This window comes from Melanerpes formicivorus, unplaced genomic scaffold, assembly GCF_026170545.1.
Source record: "Melanerpes formicivorus ecotype bairdi unplaced genomic scaffold, bMelFor1.0.p_v2 SCAF_3, whole genome shotgun sequence".
NCBI classification, from domain to species: domain Eukaryota; kingdom Metazoa; phylum Chordata; class Aves; order Piciformes; family Picidae; genus Melanerpes; species Melanerpes formicivorus.
In genome coordinates this window covers 1,258,259-1,285,383 of record NW_027142355.1, presented here as the reverse complement: position 1 = coordinate 1,285,383, position 27,125 = coordinate 1,258,259, and the positions used below count along the sequence as shown (strand labels likewise).

Below are 27,125 nucleotides of genomic sequence, written 5' to 3'. Positions count from 1 at the left end.
TTTGAATGAGAGGGAAAAGTAGACACCAATGAACCTGAGTGCTTCAGAGAGATGGAGATGATAGGGCTGAAAACGTTTCTGCAATTTTAATGGCCATGAGATTTCTCTACTATGCAAACTACATTATAACAGAATTGTTATGAATTTGTCTTCTTCAGAATGTCTTTTCTCTGATAGTCTGCATGGGTGTGAGAGTCTATTAATAACAAAGAGTGTATACTGAACATATTTTATTCCACTTTTGACCCACTGAACCAAATTAAACCTTTTCATGATAAAGTGCAGCAAGAACAATACTGCCTGGGTAGTATTTCAGGTTGCCAAGTCCAGTAGCCTAACCTCTACTGTAATGTCTGTGGCCAGCAGGTGGGCTAGGAAAGGGCAACAAAGCATTCAGAAAGGCTAATTTGACTCAGCAGTTAAGTTTGGGATTGGCTGAAGTAGGTCCTTCTAAATCTGTCTTCCACACCCCCTCAGAGAATTTTAGCTTCTTTCTGGGAGGTGTTTTTCAGTAACCAGGAGCCTCGGTGTGTCTGGTACCAGACCCAGAATATAGTCTGAGAATTCCTACTTTTCTCACTCTTGCCTTGGCTCCAGGGAGAACATCCCCTGCATTTTTGCAGCCATTGGAAATATTTTGCCTGTTTGATTTACAGCAATGTTTAATGAATGAGTGGCAGCAGTTTTTTAATCAGGCCACATAACCATGCGAGGTCAAACTGAGCCTTTTAAATAAATCCTTGCTAGAATATAAATGCCTAGCTGAAAAAATCAGCCCAGCTGGGTGTAACACCTAGAACATTGCTGCAATAGTCACGGCTCAGAGACATCACAAGTGAAATGAGCTTGATCAACCCAAGTAGGTGGGAAAAGGAATCTTCTGGAGGCAGCATCATTGCTTTTCAATCAGTTCTGCTGAGTCCTCAGAAGGGACAAACAGGCAGTGGGATACAAGTTTTGTGTCAGTATGGTGTGTTTGACTTAGCTGCCCAGTAGGACAACAGTCAGATCATTCTGATTTGTCTATTTAGGAATGGCACCTCAGAAAATCAGTAATTTTCTTGGCTGTGAGGCAGCCAGGGATCAAGTACAAGGAATGTCCTGGAGAACAGATAGTTCTGTCCTGGGGACTTCCACTGTATGAGGTGTGCCCCCCCCACCCCGAATTGCATTGTCAGCTTCTTTCCAGTTGCTTAACAGACAATGTTTTTCATACTGAGGAGCAGAGGATGTGTCTCTGTTAGGGCAGTTTTGAATCCTTTGGGAAGATACAGATGTCACTTCAATGCAGCTAAAACACGGTGTAATTCACACCTCTGGTTTTCTTTGTGATCTGCTTCAAAATGCAGGTGTGTCAGATCTGTTGAGTCAGATAGGTGTCTGGGTCAGCCTGGTGTCAGACTGCAGGTTTACCTGGCAGCTGATTTGCAGTGACTTCATCATAGACCTGGATTTCTGAATATGGAAAGAAGGATTCACAACCTTTTCATTTGTGCTTCAACTGCTAATGAACAACAACTGCTTTATAATAAGATAACAAAGGGGGAAACAATGAGCAAGCAAGAGAACCTTTGTGTTCCCACTACTACATGCAGATGGTATCCATTCTGAGCTGTAAATACTCCTGCACTAGCAACCTATGCATAGAGTATTACATATGGGTTGTTCTTGAAGAGAATATGTCAATAAAACTGTAGTGATAGGGGGTTTTATTTCATTAAAATATGACTGTGTGTAGAAATACAGCAGCAGATAGATTGTTAACTATTAAACTGAATGCCAAATAATATTAGCAGGAGAGTACAAATGAGGAAGAGCTGTACTGGGGATTTGAAAAGAGTTGACTTATCTTTTACAGGATAAAAATGAAAACATTGGCAAGGACTTTACCAAGTGTGACTTCATGTTGTCTGAGAAATTATTTACCCCAGAGCCACCATATCTTAGGGGTTGGAAGGGACCTCCAGAGATCATTGAGTCCGACCCCCCTGCCAAAACAGGATCACCTGGGGTAGTCTGCACAGGAATACATCCAGGTGGGTTTTGAAAGTCTCCAGCAAAGGAAATTCCACAATCTCTGTGGGCAGCCTGCTCCAGAACTCTGTACCTCTCACAGTAAAGAAATGTCTGCTCGTGTGGAGGTGGAACCTCCTGTGTCCTAGCTTGCACCTTGTTGTTCCTTGTCCTGTCACTGGGTGTCGTAGTTTGGGCTGGGTGCCCTCTGCTACAGGCGTGTTTCCTGTGTCCAGAAGTCCAGCCCAGTGGGTGGACACAGGAAATTAGGTTATTTCCTACCATGATCCCTTGTACCATTATTTCTGCGCGTGGTGGGGAGGGGGTCTGCCCCAACCCATTACACTGGGGCACCACCCAGAAGAGACTGAACAGAGTTTCCTAATTAGGTTCCTAAGGCTAGGCTGTAAATCTTTGCATAGCCATTTGTAAAACAGCTTAATGCTGATGTTCTACCTTGTCTCCCTGGAGGAGGATATGGCAAATTCTTAGAGACATTAAATTGATCTCGGTGCCTGATACTTCACATGTCATGTTCTTGTTTTCATAGTTTCATAGTTTCATAGTTTCATTCAGGGTTGGAAGGGACCACAAGGATCATCTAGTTCCAACCCCCCTGCCATGGGCAGGGACACCCCACACTAGATCAGGCTGGACAGAGCCTCATCCAGCCTGCTCTTAAACACCCCCAGGGACGGGGCCTCGACCACCTCCCTGGACAACACATTCCAGGGTTTCACCACTCTCATGGTGAAGAACCTCCTCCTCACATCCAGCCTGAATCTCCCCACCTCCAGCTTCATTCCATTCCCCCTAGTCCTATCACTACCTGAGATCCTGAGAAGTCCCTCCCCAGCCTTCCTGTAGGCCCCCTTCAGATACTGGAAGGCCACAATTAGGTCACCTGGGAGCCTTCTCTTCTGCAGACTGAACAGCCCCAACTCCTTCAGTCTGTCCTCATAGGAGAGGTGCTCCAGCCCTCTAATCATCCTCGTGGCCCTTCTCTGGACACCTTCCAGCACCTCCACATCCCTCTTGTAATAGGGGCTCCAGAACTGGACACAGTACTCCAGGTGGGGTCTCACCAGGGCTGAGTAGAGGGGGAGGATCACCTCCCTTGACCTGCTGGCCACACTTCTCCTGATGCAGCCCAGGATCTGATTGGCTTTGTGGGCTGCAAGTGCACATTGAGAGCTCATGTTGAGCTTTTTGTCCACCAGCACCCCCAAGTCTCTCTCCTCAGGGCTACTTTCCAGCCAGTCCCGTGAAGATTTGTTTTAAGTGCTGTGTCTACATGTATCCCTTAATCTTGGAGAGTGCCACTGTGAGAGATTCTGATGTATGAGAGATGAAGCAAACCAATTGTATATTTGCCAGGAGTTTTTATTTTAAATGCCAGTGATTTGCTTAGTAGCTACTGGTGGTACTCGGTCTCTTACTCAGTACACTACACTGGAAACACATCACACCATAAAAACATGTGTGTTCTCTCCCTTTTGTGTATGTGAAATGATAATTTGCCAGGGGGAGCTTGCTGCAGTGTTGAGAGATGGAGTCGTGAGGAGATGTGTTAGGTGAGATCTTTGGGTCTGTGTAGAATGAATGCTGATATTTAGATTTCATCCCACAGAACACTAAACCATGCAGAGAGGTAAGGTCATTGGAAGAGCTCATTCCTGAATCACAGTGTGGTTACAGAAGTCTCCTGATAGCCAGATGAAATGAAATGGAGGGAAAAAGATCTACCATGTTAAAATGAGAAATGAGGGTTAGGAGGAGGAAAAAAACATGTCATTTATTTTTTTTCAGACAATTTGCATCATATTCTGAACTGTGAAAAGATGAGACAAACTAACAGATCTGAAGAGGAGTCACTGAAAAGAAGTTTTAAATCTCTGTAGTAGGGAAGTTTATTTTTTATTTTTAAAGATGAATATGATATTAAAAAGAAAAAAGAAAACGTGTTTTAAGTGTTCTATTATCCAACAGAAAACTTACTCTGTTTTGAGGGTTCTGTTTAGCATGAATGGTCTGGGTGGAGAGCAAAGATCTCCTGACCCTCGGTCTTGTTGTGGTCAGTTAAGCTGCTCAGTAAACCCTCCTGTAATGAAAGCAGGATTTAGGTAGGTAGATATAGGTAGATATATGGAGGGGTTTTTGCATTCAGTCTCCCATGAGTCTGAACGTAATCAGTCTGCCAGACTTGCATTAAAGATTGCTCAACAGGGAGCAAGCTCTCAAGGCTGGTTTCTGTAAGAGACAAAACACAGTAGCTCTTCTCTGAAGGTCTCCCTAGAGTTCTATTTCTAGTCTGCTAATTGCAGTGGCAAAGATCATTGGTTTCATTGTTTGTTTGTTTTTAAAATGTTTTAAACTCCAGTGACATGCATGTACCAAGTCCTATAATGTGCCTGTGAAGATATTTACTTAAAGTAGCATTGCCATCCATTTTCTATAAAGTCAATTCTGTACCTGCATTAGAGAATATAAAATGTTGCATTTCCAAGGGCTTATTAAATATTCAGTAGGTTTCTTTTTCTGTAGTCTAATGTGTCAAGGGCAAGCCTCCTAACTCCTGGAATGACACTTAAATGAACTAACTGAACCTTAAAAGCTGCTACTTGATACTCACGTTAAAAAACATACATTACGGAGCTGAAAGAGGAGGTGGTGAGATCCAGCCTCAGAACAAATTGTGTCCAGGCAGGATACAGACTCCTTTTGGGAAAATACTGGAATATTGTGACAGGTCACAATGACAGAGAGTTATTCGTCATTGGAATGTGCTGCCCAGGGAGGTGGTGGAGTCACCATCCCTGGAGGTGTTCAAGAGGGGACTGGATGTGGCACTTGGTGCCATGGTCTAGTCATGAGGTCTGTGGTGACAGGTTGGACTTGATGATCTTTGAGGTCTCTTCCAACCTTGGTGATACTGTGATACTGTATTATTCAAAACTTAACTATGAAGCAATAAGTAAAGGAGACTGTGACTACCAACAATTAACTGTGCATTAACCTCTTCGCTGCCTGTGACATGTCCACCTCGGAATACTAAATAATGTGTAGCAATAGCCTGTCTTGATCAGTGCACTGTTGAGTGTATAGATAATCCTTAATATATCCAAGTTGGTAAGCTTGATTTGGCTGAAAGTAATTTTCTGGTCTTTTCAGTCCAAAGTTGTTCACAGTTGTCCAAAACCACCAAAGTGTTGCTGTTAGAGAGGTTGCCCAATATTTTACCTGTTAAAATTTTCCCCAGATTACAAACTACAGTGCTGGTTTAGCTTCCTTCATCCTCAACCTCCACAGATTTGTTTTTACCCCTTGACTGTGTAGAAAGGTGCTGGAGGATGCTCCATGAGCCTCTCTGGTGTCATTCAGCCCACTGGTGGCTCAGTGTCTGATAAATTCCCTGTCTGTGTTATGGAGAGGTTTCATTAAGATCTGCTGAGATTAATTCTCTTAGGTTATATAAATCTCTTTATATTTGCTGACTCTAGTTGTCTAACACAAGACCAAGGCTGTTTTGTGAATGTTGGTGCCATGTGCCAGGAATAAATTAGGTATCAGTGTGCAGTAATGCTTTGATTAAGGCCAAGACAGAAAAGCCTGTTGGGTAAACATCAGCTAGACAATTTGAAGATTGTTTGCTTAGATAGCGACTAGAAGTTCAGGCTGGATGATAAGTGATCAGTCCCTGAGTCAGTCTCTTCTGAAAGATATCAGATTTAGAGCATTTGTAATTGAAGGGCTTGGTGTAATAACTTTGTTTCATTGTCTCAGGAAAGGAGGCCATAAATAAGATGCAGTTCTCTCATATATGGAGCGGGTTTTACATCCAGTCTCCTATGAGTCTGAGTATAATCAATCTGCCAGACTTGCATTACAGATGTAAATGTTTCTCAGATTAAAAGTGATTCTCTCTATTGGTTGTAGAGACAATATTTTGTTGTCTAACTAATGTTCTGTGTTAGAAAAATGCAGCCATTCAGTATTATACCAGCCTCAATGAACTCCTGTGGCACACGTACTAAATCTGAGTGCTAACACTGAATTGAATGACTGATACCCAGCGTATACAGAATCAGCTTTGCTGCAGTGTTGCAGCCTGCATTAAAGTGGCAGAACAGACATTCTGGCTTGCGGCTGCCCTCTTGTCACCCTACTTATCTCGATTGTTTCAACGAGATTTAAGGCTTTGGGGTGGTAAAGTACCAGCATCCTACTGCCTCATTTTCTGTCAGTACCACTGGAACCCAGCCTGTAATCACCTGATCCAGCGCAGTGTTAGCAGAGAGTATGACAGTTTTTTCTGTTGCTGGTCTTCTTTGAAGTACTTGGTTTCAGCTTGGGAATCAGCAGATTAAAAGAGTGATACTCTGAGCAATTTGTAAGTAGTAGTAAGGGAGACAGAAAGTACATTAGATTTATTTACTAAATTAAATCATATTAAAATGAGTGAAGAGCCTGCATCAAACTCTAAGATCCCTGTCATACTTTTCCCCATTTTACTAACAAGTAGCAGTTTCAAATGATGAAAATCCCAAGCCAAAAGAGTTAGTCATTTGCTGCTATTTTGAAAGAAATGTGTTTCTTTCTTGATCTTATGCAATGGTGAAATTTCAAGCTGCTAAATATGCGAGGAGGCACCGAGGCTCCAGATCTTTTCAAAAACCTCTTCAGGCATCTCTTTGTCTATTTGTGTCTGTAACACCTTTGAAAAGCTTCAAGTCTTGGGAGATATTTTCTGTGATGATGCTGGCTATAAGATGTCTATCAAGCTGAAAATTTAGCATGGCAAACACACTGATGACATGTTATAAATCCTGGCACAGGGAGGAATTTAAAGACATCAGCTGTTCATGTACTGTACTGTTGCTGTTGGAGTACTGACATGGTGGCAAGGTATTGACACTTAAAAGAAGTTAACCAGTTTAGTAAATTAAGAGCTGCCCTCAAAACACCTTTTCATTTGATACATTTTACTGGAGGTAAGAAAGTTTTATCTCCCCCTCCAGCTCTTTGGCTCAGTAATGATTTTTATGAAATCCTGTCCTGAATGTTCCCTTTCCTTCAGTGCTTGACTGTGGTGACTGAGTTAAAGATCAGGCAGTAAAACGTTCTTTAAACCTTTAACAGTCCTCTGCGTGGGCTCCCTCCATATTATTTGCATTTTATCTATTCATGTACCTCTGCTAGAGCTGAATTTGCCTTTTCCTATTTGTGAAATTGTCCTGGAGTTGTAACTTTGATTGCAAGATTGTGGATGTTGTGGATCCTCACACAGCAAAGTTCTGCTGCTGCAGTGAGAAGACATGGATGGAAACTACAGCACAGGAGGTTCCACCCCAGCATCAGGAGGAACTTCACTGTGAGGATCACAGAACACTGGAACAGGCCCCACACTGAGGCTGTGGAGCCTCCTTCTCTGGAGCCTTTCCAGCCCTGTCTGGATGTGTTCCTGTGTGACCTGTGCTGGATTCTGTGGTCCTGTCCTGGCAGGGGGGGTTGGACTCGAAGATCTCCGGAGTGCCCTTCCAACCCCTAACATCCTGGGATCCAGTGACTTCTGCTAGGTTAATTCTCACTCTTAAGAGTATGAGTGATGGATGATTTTGAACATAACAGGATGTACCTGCAACACAAAAGGCACTTTCTATCAGTAAATATCCTGTTCTTGTGAATCACTGAAAATCCAAACAAAACCCAGTGTTTGGATCTGGTCTTAGATGAGATGCCTCTCAGGCCAGCTCTAAATTCCTGAACCATAATCTCAATACCATCAAGGTCAGATCTATTTTCCACTATGTGAGAGGTAGACAGCCCTAAATCTTCCTGTGGCTGGTGTGTTGTTTGTGGACTGTTTGTAAGGTGACTTGACAGCCCAATGGAATTCGGATGATTTAGGACAGATTGAAGAATTTGCTGTCCCTTTCTGAATGAGTTACTGCCTGTCGTGTTATATTAGACTAGACTAGACTAGAATAAACCAGATTGGAAGAGACCTTCAAGATCATTGCGTCCAACCTATTACCCAACCCACCAGCTCCCAGACCCCTAGCCTGCAAGTGAGAGTTGTCTGCTGCTCTCCTCTGGCCTAGAGACAAAGTTTTCTGCGTACAAATGTGTGAATTGTTTGGAGCTGAATCAGTAGAAGACTGATTGTGAGCACTGACATTGTTAGAATTAATGTGAGGAGCTGTGTGTTTCTGATGTCCCTTCTCCTTCTTTTTGTTTCAGTTCATCGCCTTTGCCTCTTTATTCTTCATCCTAGTGTCCATCACAACCTTTTGCCTGGAAACACATGAGGCTTTCAATACTATTATAAACAAAACTGAGCAGATCATCAATGGGACAGAAGCTGTGCTGCAGTATGAGATAGAGACAGATCCTGCCCTGACGTATGTGGAAGGAGTCTGTGTGGTGTGGTTTACATTTGAATTTTTAGTACGTGTTGTTTTTTCCCCAAACAAACTTGAATTCATCAAAAACCTCTTGAATATCATTGACTTTGTGGCCATCCTGCCCTTTTATCTAGAAGTGGGCTTGAGCGGGCTCTCCTCCAAAGCTGCTAAGGATGTGCTTGGTTTCCTTAGGGTGGTAAGGTTTGTGAGAATCCTGCGAATCTTCAAGCTCACCCGGCACTTTGTGGGTCTCAGGGTGCTGGGCCACACTCTGCGAGCCAGCACCAATGAATTTCTGCTGCTGATAATATTCCTGGCACTCGGCGTTCTGATATTTGCTACCATGATCTACTACGCAGAGCGAGTGGGAGCCCAGCCTAACGACCCCTCAGCAAGCGAGCACACACAGTTCAAAAACATCCCCATTGGCTTCTGGTGGGCTGTAGTCACCATGACCACCCTGGGGTATGGGGATATGTACCCACGGACCTGGTCAGGCATGCTGGTGGGTGCCCTGTGTGCGCTGGCCGGAGTGCTCACCATAGCCATGCCGGTGCCTGTGATAGTTAACAACTTTGGGATGTACTACTCCCTGGCCATGGCAAAGCAGAAGCTACCGAGGAAGCGGAAGAAGCACATCCCTCCAGCTCCTCAAGCCAGCTCACCCACCTTCTGCAAGACTGATTTGAACATGGCCTGCAATAGCACGCAGGGGGACATCTGCTTGGGCAAGGACAGCCAGCTGATGGAACACAACAGAGCATCAGGTAGGAGCCCACTGGAAATGCATGCTTCTGAAAACACTTTATAGACCAGTGTGTTTGGCAGGGCTCAGAAAGCAGCCAGTCTTTCTGTCAGGAGAAGACGTAGCTCTCAGCCTTCTCCCCTCAGCATTTGCCTGTGTCAGTCTCATAGAGGACAAAGTAGGTGTAGTGACCTTCCAAACCTCTATGGAGCTGGTCTATACAGTTTTGCTTGCTCTGGTGAGAATGCTTTCCTGCTGATGATATCAACCTTTTCTTTTGCCTGTTGTTTGTTGCTTTGTATGGATGTTTCCTGTTTTCCTGCATGACTATTTGAGCAGCCACCGTGTCCCACCCTGTTGGACTCCATGGTGTTTTGCCTCAGTGTCTGTCTCTCGTGTCAGCTTTGCCCGTGCCACACCGTGGCCTGTTAAGCAAGATCCTACAACGAAGCAGTCACTTAAAGGGAGCAGGTGCTTTACAACAGAAGCCCAGCACTCATAGGAAATAAAAAGGAATTCTCTTTCTAGCCTTCTTTCCATTTGCATTCTGCTTCCCTGGCTAGAAGAACTTTCTTTGTCTGTGCTAGATGAGACACTGCATGATATTTACTATAACTGAATGACAATAGCATAGCTGATATGAAATTTGCAAGAAAAATGAAAATGACAGCCCCTAGCTCCATCATCACTGTTAGTGTGGATTTTTATGACTTACATCATTGTATTCATTAGAGTTCTGAGGTGTGGATAAGGAATATTTTGTGCTAATCACTGTGAAAATGCATAGCAAATGACAGCCTCTGCCCCTCCCAGCCACTGCCCCCTCTTACACCTTTTAGAAATAAAGAGGAAGTTCTATTTCTCAGTACAATTAAAACAATTTTTTTTAGCAGCAAGGATATTTTTGTTTGTTTGTTTGTTGAATGTATTTATTATTAAACCAAGCCCAATCTGATTACTAAGCTCACATACCAGCTATTAGACTCCTCTTGGAAAGCTGCTAAAGAGTAATAGGAGCAAAATCACCCATGGCTTGAGCCAGCCAGTAACTGGCATTTGTCTTCTAGAAACAATAAGCTGGAAAATTGATCTTTGAACAATATCCATCTTGGGTCTGTTGTGCTGTTACTGAATAATATTGCTGTTCAAAGAAACTCCGTTCCAGCCTCTGAATGAATGTTCGCAAAGCTAACACAGCTTTTTGAACACCCTAAATCTCTTTAAGTGAATAGAAACCCTGAAAGAACTCACACTGAAGGTGGAGTATGGTTAGTTTTATTAACTATACCCACCGCTATCCACTTGCAGAAAACACCTTTCAACTGGCAGTGGTAACAGCTTTTTCATGCCATCAAGTCCTACAAGAAGTATTCTGGAATGAAGAAGGCTCTGCGTGATCAGAGCAAAGAGACACTTCTGTGTCTGCAGCCTTGTTCACAAGGTGTTGCAATCCTGGAAGTTCAGGGGAAAGCAGATATGCAAAGAGGAGCCATTCAAAAGTGTCAACTTCCTCTTCAGTAGTGCCACCACTCACATGATGCACCATAGCTTGTTCTTTTTTTCTGATAGTGAATGACATTGGAGTCACTAATTCTGCCCAAAGCTTCAAGGCTGAACATAGCTTTGAACATAGCTTTACAGTTCAGAACAACAAAGTGCTTAGGTTTAAGTGCAAGGGTGAGGCTGAAATAAAGAACATGCTATTACCTGCTATATGCTGTACTGAGCAGAGATTTATTTTTTTTCTGGAAGTGTGGCCTGAATCTGAAATAGCAGAAAATTGTAAAAGATAATCCCTTGGGAGCAGCAAATCAGGAAAGATAAGGCTTAGACAAAATAAACTAGAGACAGCATTTAATGTTGAGTATTTACACTGACAAGCAGTGCAAGTGTGCTAAGTATGAAGTGAAAGCGAAGCGTGTTGTTAAACAGGTTTTAGTAGCACATCTCGAACGTGTAACCCTCCTGGAGCAAGAGTTACCTTTAGAATATGCTAAATAACATACTCTAAGCAAAACAGACATGACCTCTTGTTCAGCAAGAAGGATAGACAGAATCATAATTACTTGTCTGGAATGGCCAAGGCTGACTGTACTCCAAAAAGGTACAGTTCACAAACGGCAACTAACTGAGCCTTGATTTATTATTTCCTTTTTCCATGTTAGCTTAGGATAACTTTGTATGAGATTTAGGAGAGTCAAAAGATCATTTTTCTTTTCTTTTGCCATTTTGTACTGATGAATGGTGAATTGCTATCTTGTTTTCTTCTGATGATTTACCTTGTAACTACTTTTTGAGTGACGGGAATATCCAGCATTCAGCATAAGCTCTTTGTGATGTCTCATTTCCTCATTCATTCTTGTCTGTAAATGGGCATGGTGCTTTAACCAGTGTTATCAGGTGAAGACAGTGCAGGAAGTGAGCAGCCACTCTCACCTGGGGAAAGGCTCCCTCCCATCAGACGCTCTAGCACAAGAGACAAAAACAGAAGAGGGGGAACATGTTTCCTACTGACAACAGGGGATTACACGTGTGCTACTGATGGAGGGATCAGGAAAGGTATGGAATTCTTTCATTAGATCATAAAAGGTTACTCAGTAGTGTGCTTGTGAAAAGCAATCTTGGAGTGAAATGATGTGCACAATGCTCTTAGAGGCAAGACTGTACTCACAATGTATACTTTTTTTTTCTTTACTCCTAGTTATTCTTTTCCTGCTTTCCTTTTAGAAACACTCATCTTCTTCAGTCTTCACAAAGTGTGCTTGATGTTGGAGCTCATTTCACTCGTGTCTTCATGTATCTGTTCCCTTTAATGGAAAATCCTGCAGTTCAGACCTTGATCATCCAACCACTCATCACTCAGTACCATTTGTCATTCTAAAAGATTAATAATTTAATAACTTTGGCCTGTACTTAATCACTTAGTAAAAAGTACCACTGAATCAATTACACTTGGAAGGTTGAAATGTCAGAAGTAAGCAACGGTTTTATTCTGAGCACACCAAAACATATCACACAAGACACTATTTAGATTGCTTTCAAATAAAAGTTTGAGTTTATTAACGCCACAAAACATTTACTCTGTAATGTACCACTGATGCTAAAAGGTGACTGCCTACCCCAACCAGAATTCAACTACAGTAAATAATGTGTGACCTAGCACAGTGCTAAAGATTATTTCCTAGGAGTTCAGCTTCTTGGAATCCGGTTATTCACTGCTCAGTAGGATTTGGTTCCCCAAGCAGAGTTTGCAAAACCACCTGTCACTGCATGTCTTACCCTTGTGACTGGTGGTGTGGCTTCCACATCAGGCCACACCTGGCTATGTCTATGGCTAAAAACTTAACTTCAGGGCGTAGCCCCCAGCTCATCAATGCCAGCTTTGGTTTCGTGGCAAATTGTACCATTCCAACAGGTTTCTCAATCCCCAGTGCCAATGTGCAGTTTTTCACCACAGACTCAGTCTGCAGTGGGCGTGAGGCACCACACCTTTGTGCAGCAAACTTGGCTGTCCCAGCCAGGCACAGACCCTGAGAGGACCCTCCTAGGTTATTTTTCACATGCTCTTCCAGGTGAAAAAGCATGGGTTCAGTAGGTTAGAGCTGTGAAGGCAGCTGTGCAGCCAGGGCTCAAAGTGTGCGGTGTTTGCAGGAGCGTGATTGCCTCTATGCTCCTGCACATTGCATATTCCTGTATGGAAGGTTTGGATTGAAAGGGATTTCACTGCAGACACACTTTCACAAAGATTCAGGGTGCTTTCCGCTCCGCATGTATTTCACACTGTCTTCTCAACTACTGGGATTATTTAAATATATCTAAAGGTAAGAGTCCAGGGATGCTTGAATAAGGCAAATTGCTGTGGCATCTTGCAAGACAAGGATCTTAACTCTTAGGAATTTTAGCATGAGCATCCGGGTGCTGTTCATTGGCAATAACCATCATTAGAGCAGACCAGAAACAACAACAAAGTTACCCACCAGCTACTAGAGGCTTATTCAGGTATCAATAGAATTTATTTCATATTGGGACCATTTTAATTTAAAAATCTAAATTTCAGAGAAAATTGTTTCATAGTTTTTACTAGAAAAATGGAGCCTAAGTTCAGAAGTGGCAGTTTCTTAATGAGAGATGTGCTCTTTTACTGGTTCTGATCACAACCTTAATCTAGACTGAAATGTTTTAGCCACTAGCTTGCAAGTTTATTTCGTACATAGTAGGGATGTGAGCTCATAAGCAAAAAACTTTTTGAGTAGCTTCCAAATGGTTTTACATACTTGAATTTAATTCACACATCGAGTCAGCTGTTTTTTTATTTTATTTCCCCCCCTTTCTTTCTCTTGGTACATCCTTCTTGTTTGCTTACTTCCTTCTTTGGTTCCTGGTTGTATTCCGAGTTTTTTTACACCAACATCTTATCTCCATCTCTAAGATGGTGCTGATTCAGAGCTGATCCAAACCCTGCTAACACACCAGGAAAGTATGAATTTTGTATTACGCCTCCCATCCATTCCTGCTGTGTATCTGGGTTTCACTTTTCAGGAGTTCCTGCTTTCTTTATCATCTTTATCATCTCCACACATCGGTTATTTGCTTTCATCATTAGAAAAGCAGCAGGGAGAATATTTGGAAAAAGAAAACAACGCAACTCTCCCAGTTTCTGTATAAAAAGGCTACCTGATTATTTTGATCTATTTTTTCCAGTAATTGTTATGATTGCAGAGGAGATTAAATGCATACCCTAGCATTGTGCTTCCCCTTGATACCCCTTGCAAACATGATCCTTTCTGATCCGTGTAAATACTGACAGACACCTATAAACTGGGGGCTGTTTTCGAGCTGTATCAGAAGCCTGTGAAGCTTTACAGTCTAACCTGCCCTTGCAATCTGGAGATAACATTGCAGAATGATTGAGCAGACTTGAGCTTACACATTTGCTTTTAGTTTTGCAGTATGCAGTTCTCAGTGGGTAAGAAATTTCTTGCTTGTCACAAGGGGAGAATGTAAGATACAACTTTTCCTGATGATGTTAACAGCTGTCTGTTATCTGGAGATCAGGAATTTGAGTCAGTAACTATTCTAATAGTTTTAAGAAGTGTCTGACGACCTCCCACATAATATTTAGTTGTACTGTCATTGATGTTTGATAGTTTCTGTGGGAACAGCTGTAGTGTTTCACTGTAAGCAAGTGCTTAGGCACACACTTGCCTTCAAAGAAGCAGACAGCGAAGCTGAGATCGGTAGGAATCCTCATGCTTGCCGTGAGGCAATCTGCTTGAGGAGAGAGGTCTTGTCTGGCTTCACATTCTTTGTATTGCTTCACTGGTATTTCTCTCCAGATAGGTGAGTTGATCCTTCCTAAGTGAGCTTTATCAGATACTATTGAAAGTACTTGGTTATGCAGATAATGATGGAGTGAATGGCAGTGATTTGTTTCTTTACAGCAGAGCCTGTACAAGGTGAAAACAATTGATAGCAAAATGTAGGTATCTAGAGCTCACAGTACCTGTGAACAAAAATGTCTGCAACTGCAATGTTCCCTCCAAATTGTGAAGCATTCTGATTGCCTCATCTAATATTTGATTATTTACTACTTGCTGATGTGGATTAATGCTGTTCATTTCATTTGAGTTGGCTAGAGAAGGAGCTCAAGTCTGTCGTTTTAAATTTGCCACTCAGGAGGCACTTGCAAATATGTCAAACTGCAATCTCGGTACACTTCAATATCAGACACAAAGCCTTAGGGCTGATTCTCTCTGAGGATGGGGCTTCTTTTCCATGTAAAACCAGTCCTCTGCGGAAGGGATGTACACGCATTGTCTGCAATTTATCTGATTTGTGATCTAGTTATTATTAAAGAGAAATCATCCTTTATTACCAACTGGATTATAGAGTTCTGACAGATTTTATAGTCTGTCTGAATGGGGCTTTGATTACAGTTAGCCAGGTGGCTCACCCAGTAACCTTTTGCTCTGTGCAACCCTGCTGAAGCCAAAAGAGTGGTGTTGAGTGGAAGGTGAGATGCCAAAGAGCAGGTCAGATGGCCTCTTGAATTTTCTGGGATAGAACAGCTGCTTTAATCAGTTAATAATTTTATTTATTAATATCTTTTGGTGGTAATGTGTCTCAGCATTGAGTTCTTTTCCAGGCAGGTTCCATCCAAGTCCCAGCTAGCTCCTTGGATTGCATTACATTGTACTGTTTGTCTGTGTCTCTTGTTTGGCTGAATCCAACTGATGTCTGTGCATTTTCTCACACAAGGCTATGAAAAGTCTCGAAGCTTAAACAACATAGCTGGCTTGGCAGGCAATGCTCTGCGGCTCTCTCCAGTAACATCACCCTACAGCTCGCCTTGTCCTCTAAGGCGCTCTCGGTCACCTATCCCTTCCATCTTGTAACCCAGATGGCACCAGTCGGCTGCACAGTGCTGTTACACAGTGCTGCTACACAGTGCTGCTACTACACAGTGCTACTCCAAATGCTGGTTACTACATATTGGAAATAAATGTAGCAGTTTCCATAGGCTCCACAAATCTGGTATAACTCTTGCACGATACAACTGTGTCAGTAGTAAAAAATGCCACTTGGGTAGCTGAAGAGTTTAATCTTGGCTTTTAAAGATGATCTAAGGTAGAGCTTCTCCTTTTATATACTATATTGTCCTCCTTTCCTGTGGCAATAAAAGGACAGTTAGTGGATGCCGTTGGCTAGTATATTCAATAAATAAGCATATGTTCAGGGAGATTTACTTAAAATAACGTGCTTCCAACTAATGATCAGTCACTCCATTGAGCCTCCATTTCTTGTGACTCTAATCCATTCTGAAGATATCTGGAATTGTGTCTTGGTTGCACACACTGTGACTTGGGTCTGCTCATTTGCATGGACCATCCTGTCTCCATCACCTGACAAGCAGTGTTGCCGATTGTGGAGACCACAGAGGGCTCTGGATGTGTGTTCTCACATTGTACCATCCTGCTGAAATGAAAGCACTGATGAACTGGTCTGCATGTGGGATTGGTTTTCTTTGTGTAACCTTTTCCTTTATTTTTTAACAATCTATTTGTTTATAAATGGCTTTATTTTGTGATTAACTTACTTTGGTGCTGGATTGTTGTATCAGAGTTCTGAATGTCTCCGGTTGTTTGCACACAGATAACTGCAAAGAGGTTGTCATTACTGGTTACACGCAAGCAGAAGCCAGATCTCTTTCTTAATGGCTTGGGGAAGGCACAAAACATGCAAGAAAGGTAAACGCCATCCAGACTTGCAATTTTGAGCTAGCAAGTGCTGCTTGGTACTGTAGTCATTTCTCTGCTCCAGGGGTCTTCAACATTTTCACAGGCCTCATGAGTACCAAGTAAAATGGAGAAGATTACTGGGGGCTTTTTTTGTACCACTGTGAGAGGGTAGTGGTTCTCAAGTCTGGTTTTTGACCACACTTATACTTTCGACTCATGAGCTTCAAAAATTTCTTCAGTCAGTGTTTTTTTGAGGTGCTTTGTCCTATATGTTGTTTGTCTGTCTGTTTTGCAGCTTGTCTACTGTATTCTCCATCTGTCTCCATAAAGCACAGAGATGCTGTTAAAATGCTCCCCTCTTTTAAGATTAACTAAGGACATTTTTCTCCTTTTCCTTTTTTTTTCCCCCCTATGGCCTATACTTATGTGTACAGATACAAAGCTATATATTTTTCAAGTGCAAGTTAGTATCTTGTAGACTAAATCATGTGAGAACTCTGAAGATTCTTTTGAGTGGGATGTAGTAGTGACTTTACCATACTGATTGGTTGCCCATTGCATCAGTCTTCCTCCTTACAACCGGTATTCCTTACAGTTTTGAAACCATGTGTCCTTTAGTGGCTTTTTCATTCAATACTCTGCTTAAGCAATGGGACAAATGCAATGGCAGATTTAATGTTCTGGGCTGGTGAGGAAAAATTACCCTTAATGATAGGCTTTTAGAACAACATGGGGAAGACTGTAATAACCCAAATCTTAAGAGAACCTTGAGACTGTTGAACAATCCCTCATTGTCATGCTTTATTTATTTATTCATTTTGGTTAGGGAAAGGAATATAAATTATTGTTGACCATGTACTATGCTATGATGTATATAGCCTAGCCCAACAGCATGATCTGCATGTCAGAATCCTTGTACAATAATGTATTTATCAGAGGATACATTTATGATACTTAGAGATGTACATTGATTTAGTTTTGGTAAAATATTGTCAATAGAGAGATAACTGCAAACAGCTTTTAGCAAAAGAATTAATATACTATCTGGTGCTGCTGTTATATTAACTACAGTGTTGTACAGAATTTATCATGGATTTTTGACTGCTGAAAAAGGGACAATGGAATTTAGCCATACCAAGGACTGTACTGGAAAGAAACTGCTGCTGCTGAATGGACCCTGAAAAACAACTCACGCCTCGAGGAGGTCACAGACTTTCCATGTGAAGTAGAGCTTGTTGACGAAGATTAAAGACTGCTCATAATTGCTGCTGCCAGGGGAAGGGGTGAAGTTAGTCACTGTTGATGAGTCAGCTGTAAATAGAACCTGTGTGCATGGAGTATCAGCTCGTGTCTATCCAGGAAAGCTGAATTCAAGTCATCATTGCTAAGGCTCCATGCACAGACCAATGCCCTGTGTATATTCCTCCTGGTTCCTGCAGTAAGTTGTGCTGTAGATCATGCATAGACAAACACTTAATAACAATAGTGATGTAAACTCCATCTGTCTTGGCTTCTGTCATAGTAATGGTAGATTGTACAGAGCCCACAATCCTGGACAGAGTAGGTCTGCATTATGACCTTGCTTTCTCAGTTTGCCATAATCTCTATCTGTATGAACTCTAGTGTACATGCCAAGTCTTCAGTTTTCACTTTGGTAGCAGAAATGTGACAACAGACAAACATCACTGACTCTGTTCACAGCACACAGTCTTCTTTCATTGTTACCTCAAATTAGAAGTATTATGAGAAATAAAATTCTGGCAGCAAGACTCTTTTGGTATTTTATTTCCCTTTTAATTCCAAGTGTTGCAAACCCAACATCAGTAAGACTAAGAGATGTATTCAAATTATATTCTACAAATGTATATTTTACATAAAAGAGATATTCTTTGATGAGTTACTTGCTGTGATTTTTGTGGCAAATGAATCTATTCCATGTTTATGAGGAGTTGTAGTGCTGCAGTGTGTTAATTATGTTCACTCCCCCCCAATCAGTGGGAAACTCTCCAGAATCTGTTTTGTCACCCTGATGTCCTGATTGTAGGGACCTGTCCCAGTTGTGAAACTCTGTATTGTGGAACTCCTGTGAACATGTCGAGGTGCATGCACAATCCTGGTGGAAACCAGTGGAAATGTAATACCTGAACTGGAGAATAAAAGGCAAAAGACCTGGGGAGGCAATTGGAACATATCTTCTGAAGTGGCTCATGCGCATTCTTTAGCTGTACAGATCCCCTGCCTGCCACTGGCAATCCTGATTCTCAAACCAGTTTTGTGAGGTCATTAAAAACCAAGCATGAGCTGCCTTCCAAAGCAATTTAAAATCTTCCTTCTTTATGACCCCAGGGCTCACACAGAAGTTGTGACTGGGCTAGATATTATCAAAGTCAAGGCAGTTTTACTGCATCCTGATATGAAGTAAACTTTGAAAGGACATGATAAATGGCTGCTTAAACCAACTCATCTAATCCTGTATCTGGAGCAATCAGTGATATCCCCAAATGTATGAGCAGACTGTCTGAGAGTGGAGAGGGAGCTAGTGCAGCTCTACACATGATCTGAGAGGTCCTTACTGCAGTGTTTTGGGAAAAGCTCTAGAATGGAAGAAAGATTCCAGAAAGCAGCATCAAGAGGCGTTCAAGTTTTGGAAAATGTTTTATACTGACATAGAGTGAAAGCTCCATGTGCTGGGATTGCCCAAAGGCTAAAGCTGTCTGTACTGTGACCTCATAGCAATATCCACACAAAGAGGAGCAGTGGTTAGCCAGGACAAGGGTCAGAGCCAGCTTCAGTCCTGCAGGTCTGGTGTCTGTGCCCAAGTACCCAGAAAGAGACATCTGGATTTTGTCAGTGCCACACAGGGGTAGTGAGATGCCACAGATGGGATGCAGACAAGGTGGTGCATGTTGTTGAGCAAGACTTTAGAAAACACTGCCTGATGGTGTCTGATGTCTTTTGCTGTCTCTAGATGGTAAGAAGCTTAAGCCTGGATGGACCTTTACTGTCACAGGACCTCCTTGATTCCGTGACCTTGAGCCCCAAATATCCTGCCTGTATCTACTTATTATTCCTCTTGAGAACCGAGGGCAAGTTTGAAAGCTTTCTTTTACAATACATGTGGAGGACAAGCTCATTAAATACTCCTGTGTCTTGGGACTACAACCCAAACCTGACTATTGTAACAAAAAGAGTTGGCTTACAGACTAGTGGCATCCTGTTCTTCCCCTGCTTTTGGCCCCAAGAATAGGTGAAAACTCAGTTTCATGGAAAGAAAGACACTAAGGTTTAACTTTCTCAGACTGAGGAAGGCTTTGAATTTGGACTTCACTCTTCAGGGTAATGCAGTTCTGTCTTGGATGCTATATGAAGGATGGGCAGCACATTTACATGCACTTTATCTTTGGGATATGCTTTAAAAGCCAGCAGATACCCTGATCTTTTGTAAGAAGGATCCTCACTGTGAAATGCCTTTAAGCAAAGCCAATCTAGCCAAGCCCTTAAAGGTCTGCTGCCCCACCAAAGCAAAACTGTGCCTGAAGAAAGGAGTTTGTGTGGTTATCTCAGGGACAAAATACTTACCTGAGGGCTCCTTAAGATTCATAGAGCTTATTTAATTGTTTTCTAGGTAAGACAAGGATTAGAAGTCAGCTAGATAGTTAAACAAGTAATGAGTTTAGAAGCAATGCATCCCTTAAGACAAATTACCAAAACCTGTTTCTTGCTCATCTTTTAAAGTTCTCAACCCCAAATGTCAAAATGGAGCACCCTTTGAAAGATAAAGCAGTGCAACAGCAGTGCTGGGGCAGAGACCAGAACTGTGACATGTTGTGGGGATGAATAGGTTGAACTTTGAATACAGTTCTTGTTCTTATGGGAACTCACAGTCTAAAACGGTCACAGGGTTGCTTAGCCTGGAGAAGAGGAGGCTCAGGGGAGACCTTATTGCGCTCTACAACTACCTGAAGGAGGTTGTAGCCAGGTGGGGGTTGGTCTCTTCTCCCAGGCAACCAGCACCAGAACAAGAGGACACAGTCTCAAGCTGTGCCAGGGGAGGTTTAGGCTGGAGGTTAGGAAGAAGTTCTTCATAAAAAGAGTGATTGGCCATTGGAATGGGCTGCCCAGGGAGGTGGTGGAGTCACCATCACTGGAGGTGTTTAAGAGAAGACTGGATCAGGCGCTTTGTGCCATGGTTTAGTTGATTAGATGGTGCTGGGTGATAGGTTGGACTTGATGATCTTGAAGGTCTTTTCCAACCTGGTTAATTCTATTCTATTCTATTCCTATTCTATTCTATTCTATTCTATTCTATTCTATTCTATTCTATTCTATTCTATTCTATTCTATTCTATTCTATTCTATTCTATTCTATTCCATTCACTCAGCACTGAGGAGATGCTGATATTCCAGCAAGAGATGCTGTGCTCTGGGTGTGTGCTGTAAAATTGCACCAGAACTTATAGAAAGCCTGCAGCTTAATTTAATTGTGATTGTCAGGGATCTTTTTCATGTGTGAAACAATTCCTGTTCTAAGATGCTCTCTTACAAAAAGTCTAGATTTAATTAGAAGTGTCAGAAGAGAAGGACAGGTAAGGAAAGCTCTGTTCAGATGGATTACTGGATACCAGAGGGTGAAGGGACCAGTCTGATGTGAGCCAGCTTGCCAGCATCTTCAGAGAGAAGACAGGAATTTTACAAGTCATGAATGAATTAACTGTATGAAAGAGGAGGGCATTTTAGAATCAGAATAAATCATGCAGAAGACAAATAAAGGAAATTAGAATGGAAAACTGCTGCACGAAAGAGAAAATTGATATACAATACTCTGTAGTACAAGCAGTGGCTTTAACAGTTCCATAGTAGAGCCTTTGAATACTGAGTGAGCAGAAATCACCAAAAAAAAACCCAACCCACCCAAAAAAAAAAGGGGGTGGTGGTGGTGGGGAGATTCTATCATGTTAAAATGATCAAAAAGATGAATATTCTTATAATACACTAATTTCCCCTTAGAAACACTTTTAACTCAATTTCTAAAGAGACAGTTTAATTTCATTTCTTTAATGGTACATTTTGAAATGCAGATTTGGCTGGTGAGCCAATCCTGAGATGTTAGTGCTGCAGGTTGGGTGTGTGCCATTACCAGCATTTCTCTCTGAATAGCCCTGGGACAAGTGGAATCACCGAAGTGTCTGGTTCCTGGACCCAGAGCTGGGAATCTGTTGCAGATCAACTCTCTGTGAATGCTGAAGTGCACTCCAGGCAGAGGTGAGGAGTGCGGAGCTGGCTTCAGGACACAGTCCATGAAAGACCTCACGCCGTGGTCTGCAGGTGGCTTGTCACTGCCCTCTGGCAAAGGGTTTTGCTTCCCCCAGCCTCTGCAACCTCCTGAAGCCTTCTGTCCCTTGCATGTCTTTCTCGTGAGCATGTTGATGAACAGCTGACAGATTTCAGACTCATGCTCTCACAGCTTTCCATTCCCAGCTGGCAACATTCTAGTGTGTTTCAAAGAACAAAAAGGGAGGTGGACAGTTTTGAAAAGCTGGCAAAAAATGTTAGCATTTCATTGAACATCTCCTGTAAGATTTGCGGGTGGAAGACTGAAGATCAGTTTAAAACCAATGCCACAGTTAGGCTATATTGGAGCTTTCAGGATGCATTCATTTGCCATTCTGCACCTAGTTAGAGCATTGCTGTATTTTGCTATCACATGAAGCTCTCAGTTTTCTCCCCAAATGGAATCTGAAGATTCTAGGACAAGTCATGGAGTGCTATTTTAAGTTAAATGTTTTCTCTGTGGAAGGGCTGTGAGTCCTATAGGTCTGTAAACATGACTTGTAATATGAAGAAAAAGAGACATCTGGAGAAACACTGAGGCTGCAATAAACAGCTGTAATCCATGGTTGTCTTGCAGAGTGGTACAGCCACCCTTTTTTTAAAGCACAGAAAACCTCCTTAGAATAGCATTAGACCTGCACAAAATGATGAATTATCAAAAGTAGAAAGTGGAAGTTGTTCCCCTTGACCTTAAGACAGCTTATTTGCAAAAGCAGCCTATTTAAGAGGCTTGGGCTTTGCACTGAAACAAAGCCAAACTCCATCCATCTGAAGAACACCAGACCGTAGCCACATTATCCTATTAAGCTGATACTAAATATAGAATGGATTTGCAATTTCTTTTAGGGCTTTCCTTGCTTTGTGGCTAAATGCATCACCAGGGGGTTATGGAAATCTTATTTTCTTCATGCTCGTGGATGCTGTTGGTACAATGCAGTGTTTGGCAATCTGAAAGTCTTAACGTGTGGTGGGTTGAAAATTCCCCCCCAACATTAAATCTGCCAGACCAGCTCAGCTGGAAGCAAAGGAAAGCTGTATTTACAAGCAAAACTGCAATTTACAATGAAATGCAGTGAATATGTACAAACCACACAGTATTTACAGGTATTTGCAATTAATAAACACAAGAACCCCCTTGGCCAAAGACCAGGGGAGCTGCAGCAGCTTCTCCCTTCCCTGCCTCCTTCCCTATCCCTCTGTACACTAAAGGGACAAGAGTCAGAGCAGAGAAGTTGTTCCTAATACCAATCTCAACAAAGCAGTGCAGCCAAGGTCAGTAAAGCCAGCAGAAACATCAGCCAGAGTCGAATAAGTGAAAAGAGAGAGAGACTGTTTTGCAAACTGAACTTATAGAAGATACCTCTCCAATGGGAATGCTTAGAACTATCATTATTTTCCTTTTTACACCCACTAGTCATTTATTTACATTCTACCAGTTTTCTGTTCAAGCTCTGTCGAAAAACTTTAAAGGCATTCCCTAAAACTACCACAGTATGCTGTCGCTGTTTAATAGCACTTTTTATGTTTGCTGGCGTGGAGAGTCAAGCTGCTTCTGAACTAGAACAGTGGGGAGCAGGATGCAGGGAACACTGAAGGGCATCGGTTCCTAGAGGGGTGTTTTAACCTGACACATGTTCTGCAACCACACAAAAATAAAACATGCAGTTTTCCCTATGGCAGTGCCTTGGTACTGACAGCAACTTTTCCAGTCCTGAAACTTCCTCTCAGTTTTGGTTGGAAATCATGGCAACAAAATATATTTACTTACTTTGCTTATAACCTCTACTTAAACCTTGACAAGTTTGCTTTAAATCCGTGAATAATTGACCAATTATAGAACTTTGCAGTACTAAAAGCTCAGAGAAGAACTTAGGCATGAACTTAACAGGCCCATGGGTATTTATTGAAGAGTTTTCCTAGCACAGGACATTATCTGAACGTGTTCCCAGAGTGAAGTGGCCTCATTGAAATGATTGGCAAGACTGTCCTTGGCTTGCTGAAGAAAGACTAAACCTTGAGAAGGAACTGGCTTGTGTCATGGACACTTCCAGGACATCTATCACCATCTTCTTATGTGGTAGTTTTAGGCTATGCCTTTAAAATTTTTTTCACAGATCTTGAGCAGAAAAGTAGTAAAATGTTAATAAATTGTTATTGGGTATAAAAAGGAAAATAAAGCATTCAAATAGATCTCAAATGAAGTGCCACTACTACTACTAATGTGATTTATCATAGCAGTCACCAATTGTGGTTTGAGTACAAGTAGTCACAAGGATATGTAGCTGTAGCTTTTAGCTCTATCCCATTTCTTGTTCTCATTCTGCACTCATCTGTATGAGTACCTGGGGCTTCATGCTGCAGCTGCGAGGTACATCCTCCTGGTACAAGGGTGAGGCAGAGAAGACAATCGTTACCCCTGTACCAAACTCACCCACAGAGTGTATGTGAACACGTCTGTGCACGCCTGATGCCTGCTCCAAGCAAGCTGTTTGAGTTTCTCCAGAGTGAAAGGAGATGGATCAAGCATGTCCCCAAAGTGATCTGACCCATATTTTAGGACCCTCTTTCAGTATGGGTCATACTGGTCTCTGTGACTGCCTGTTGACAGCAAGCGTGGCCAGATCTGCTCCCCTCCTGGTATGGGACAGGGGGTCAATGTAGAGGCAATGTGCCTCTCCTCCAGTGCCTGCCCCTCCTGGTACTTTGCCCACTCCCACAGATGTGTGATGCCAAAGCTACTTCATGAACATTTCTCCTCCACTGCCCCAGAAATGGTTCATTTTTCAGCACTTGCATTCTTCTCAGAAGAGGAAGGAGCTGGGCAATCAGAGCCTCTTGGAAGGTGTCTCTAGGGCCTGCCATGGCTCTGCTCTGACTCCCAAGGTTCTCTTCTTATTTTTTGCAAGAAGTGCATCTCTGATTGAAGCTATCCTATCAAGTGAGCTCCAGCTATACCTCAAAAACATTTCTTGGAAGAGCATTTGGCTATCTGAGAAGCTCTGATCAGAGTTCATGCTATATGTTTGCTTTATTCATTTCTGCAGTCCCCTGAACCCGCTATGCAGGATTGTTCCTGTCCCTTTGCATGTGCCTTCACTGCTCTCTGCCTTCTGCAGCTTCTCTAGCCCTGCCTGTCCTGGATTCAGGACTTACCCACGTGCCTCCTTTGCCTGTCTCCTCATTACATTAAGGGAAGAGGTAATTGAATTTGGATCTTACTCAGAAGGGTACAGGACTGAGTCTCCTTGTGAGGCTGGCTGAAACTTGTTGGAAATGTCACCTTACACAGTGGAGTCCAGCCTAGCATGGAAGGCATTTGCAGTTCTCTGCAGTTGCTTTTGTGTGGCCATCCAGTTGGGAACATTAAATTTTGGAACCACAAAGCACTGTCTAAAACCAGCACAGCTGTCAATGGAAAGCAGTTTGCAAATGAAATATGGCCACTGGCAGGGACACTGCAGAGGAACATGCCAAGAAACAAATAGAGATGATTGCTTTAAAGACCAAATTCAGAAACAAGGCTTTCCAACCACATATTCACTGAACTATTGATTTGCTAATGAATAGAGCAGTACTGAGCAGAATGATTGAAGGGCTGAATATATTATGATTTATCAAAGATAATGACAAATACTAACATGATCTTTTCTGCCTTTTTTTTTAATGCTTACTGTAATGTCAAATTTCCTTCATACTTCAAGATAAGGGCAACAAGGCTTCATACTTCCAGAGAAGGGCAACAAGGCTGGTGAGAGACCTTGAGCACAAGCCCTATGAGGAGAGGCTGAGGGAGCTGGGATTGTTTAGCCTGGAGAAGAGGAGGCTCAGGGGAGACCTCATTGCCCTCTACAACTACCTGAAGGGAGGTTGTAGGCAGGAAGGGGTTGGTCTCTTCTCCCAGGCAACCAGCACCAGAACAAGAGGACACAGTCTCAAGCTGTGCCAGGGGAAGTTTAGGCTGGAGGTGAGGAGAAAGTTCTTCACCGAGAGAGTCATTTGTCATTGGAATGTGCTGCCCAGGGAGGTGGTGGAGTCACCATCCCTGGAGGTGTTCAAGAGGGGATTGGATGTGGCACTTGGTGCCATGGTCTAGTCATGGGTCTGTGGTGACAGGTTGGACTCGATGATCTTCGAGGTCCCTTCCAACCTTAGCGATACTGTGATGCTGTGATAAATACAATGCAAATAGCTACACTAGCCAAATTATTGTCAGGGAATAAACATCCCTCAAGGTTAACTGTAAGTATTTACTTTAAGAAAAGGTTTTATATTGTTGTCTTCTGATCATTAATTTTTTATTTGTAGTCAGTCCTCAGTACCCTTCAGACAGGACATAATTTCTAGAGTTCTGTTGCCCTTGCTAGCAGGAAGCTTGTTTCAGTTCTTTGCACTTTGAGACAGTAGCTGGTAAGTTTTTGATTCAGTCATTGCTGGGTTGCCTGCGTCTGTTTAAATACACAGACAAATTGTGTTACGTGCTTCCACAAGTGTCCAGGTGAGAGCTTTTATAATGAGTGGCAGGGCAGGCAGATGTGCTTGGCAATGGAGATCCACAGATAAATGATCACAGCAGCTCTTTGGGGTAATCTGTAGGGCTGGCTTTGCCTTGGTGGGGCTGATGCTGCCATGTCTAGGCTAAAGGAAGCAGCTGGGACTGCTGACTCCTCATAAAGGTTTCACAATGCTTAGAGGTGCCAGCATCTCTTTATGGTTGCCACTGGAATTTAATTCCCTCTCTTCCTAAAAGTCCCACTTCAGTCCACTGAGCAGTGTGGACATCCTCTGCAGGGCACAGCTTTGTGTTACAGCAGAATTGCCAACTCTCTCTCAGATCCCAAATCTACTTTCAGCCCCGCAGCCAGCCGGCTTGTTTGGGACCCGGCAAGGATGCACGGGGTCAATATAACAGCACTCAAACTTTCACACAGAGCAGTGCAAGCCCTGACAAGTTTCAGCCAGTCGGCTGGAACGTGCTGTCTGCCTGCCCGAGGAGCAAGGCTGTGTGACAGCCACCAACGTTGCTGCAGCACAGATCTGCTTCTCGTGCTGAGGATTTAACCAGGGCGTTTTCTCCTGTGTGGTGACCTTTGCTTGCAGAGCTGCCAGCAGGGAGGCAGAGTTGTGCTTTGAGCACTGGTCCTGTCGTGGCCCTCTCCCCCTGCCTCTTTGCCTCCACTGCTTTGCAGAAGTCACACAGCTTGGTGGATTATGATATCATGTGCCTGGGAGAAGCTGGAAATTGTGCTGCATGGCACAGGGAGGTGGGAGGCAGGGAACGGTCTCCAAATCTCTCTGCAAGAGTGAGCTTTCTGGAGCTCAGCTGGAAGTGATGTCATACATATTTTTTTAAAAAAATGTCTCTATATATTATTTTGTAAGGGATGAAAGAGTTTG

General features: G+C 42.7%; 1 protein-coding gene across 6 annotated transcripts in view; it reads left to right on the top strand.

Moving 5' to 3' along the window:
* The window catches only part of KCNC2 (potassium voltage-gated channel subfamily C member 2), a 103,241-nt gene extending 84,659 nt beyond the window's left edge, over positions 1–18,582 (top strand). For 3 of the 6 annotated variants that reach the window (XM_068164792.1, XM_068164785.1, XM_068164808.1), the window contains 3 exons: positions 8,254–9,184; positions 11,554–11,721; positions 15,421–16,400. In XM_068164792.1, the coding sequence (XP_068020893.1) occupies positions 8,254–9,184; positions 11,554–11,721; positions 15,421–15,557 (1,236 nt within the window). In that variant the 3' untranslated portion in view covers positions 15,558–16,400. Of the gene's footprint in view, positions 1–8,253; positions 9,185–11,553; positions 11,722–15,420; positions 16,410–17,471 lie in introns of those variants that run through there. The other 3 variants (XM_068164799.1, XM_068164823.1, XM_068164817.1) reach the window with 3 other exon arrangements.
* The last annotated feature ends 8,543 nt before the right edge of the window (positions 18,583–27,125 follow it).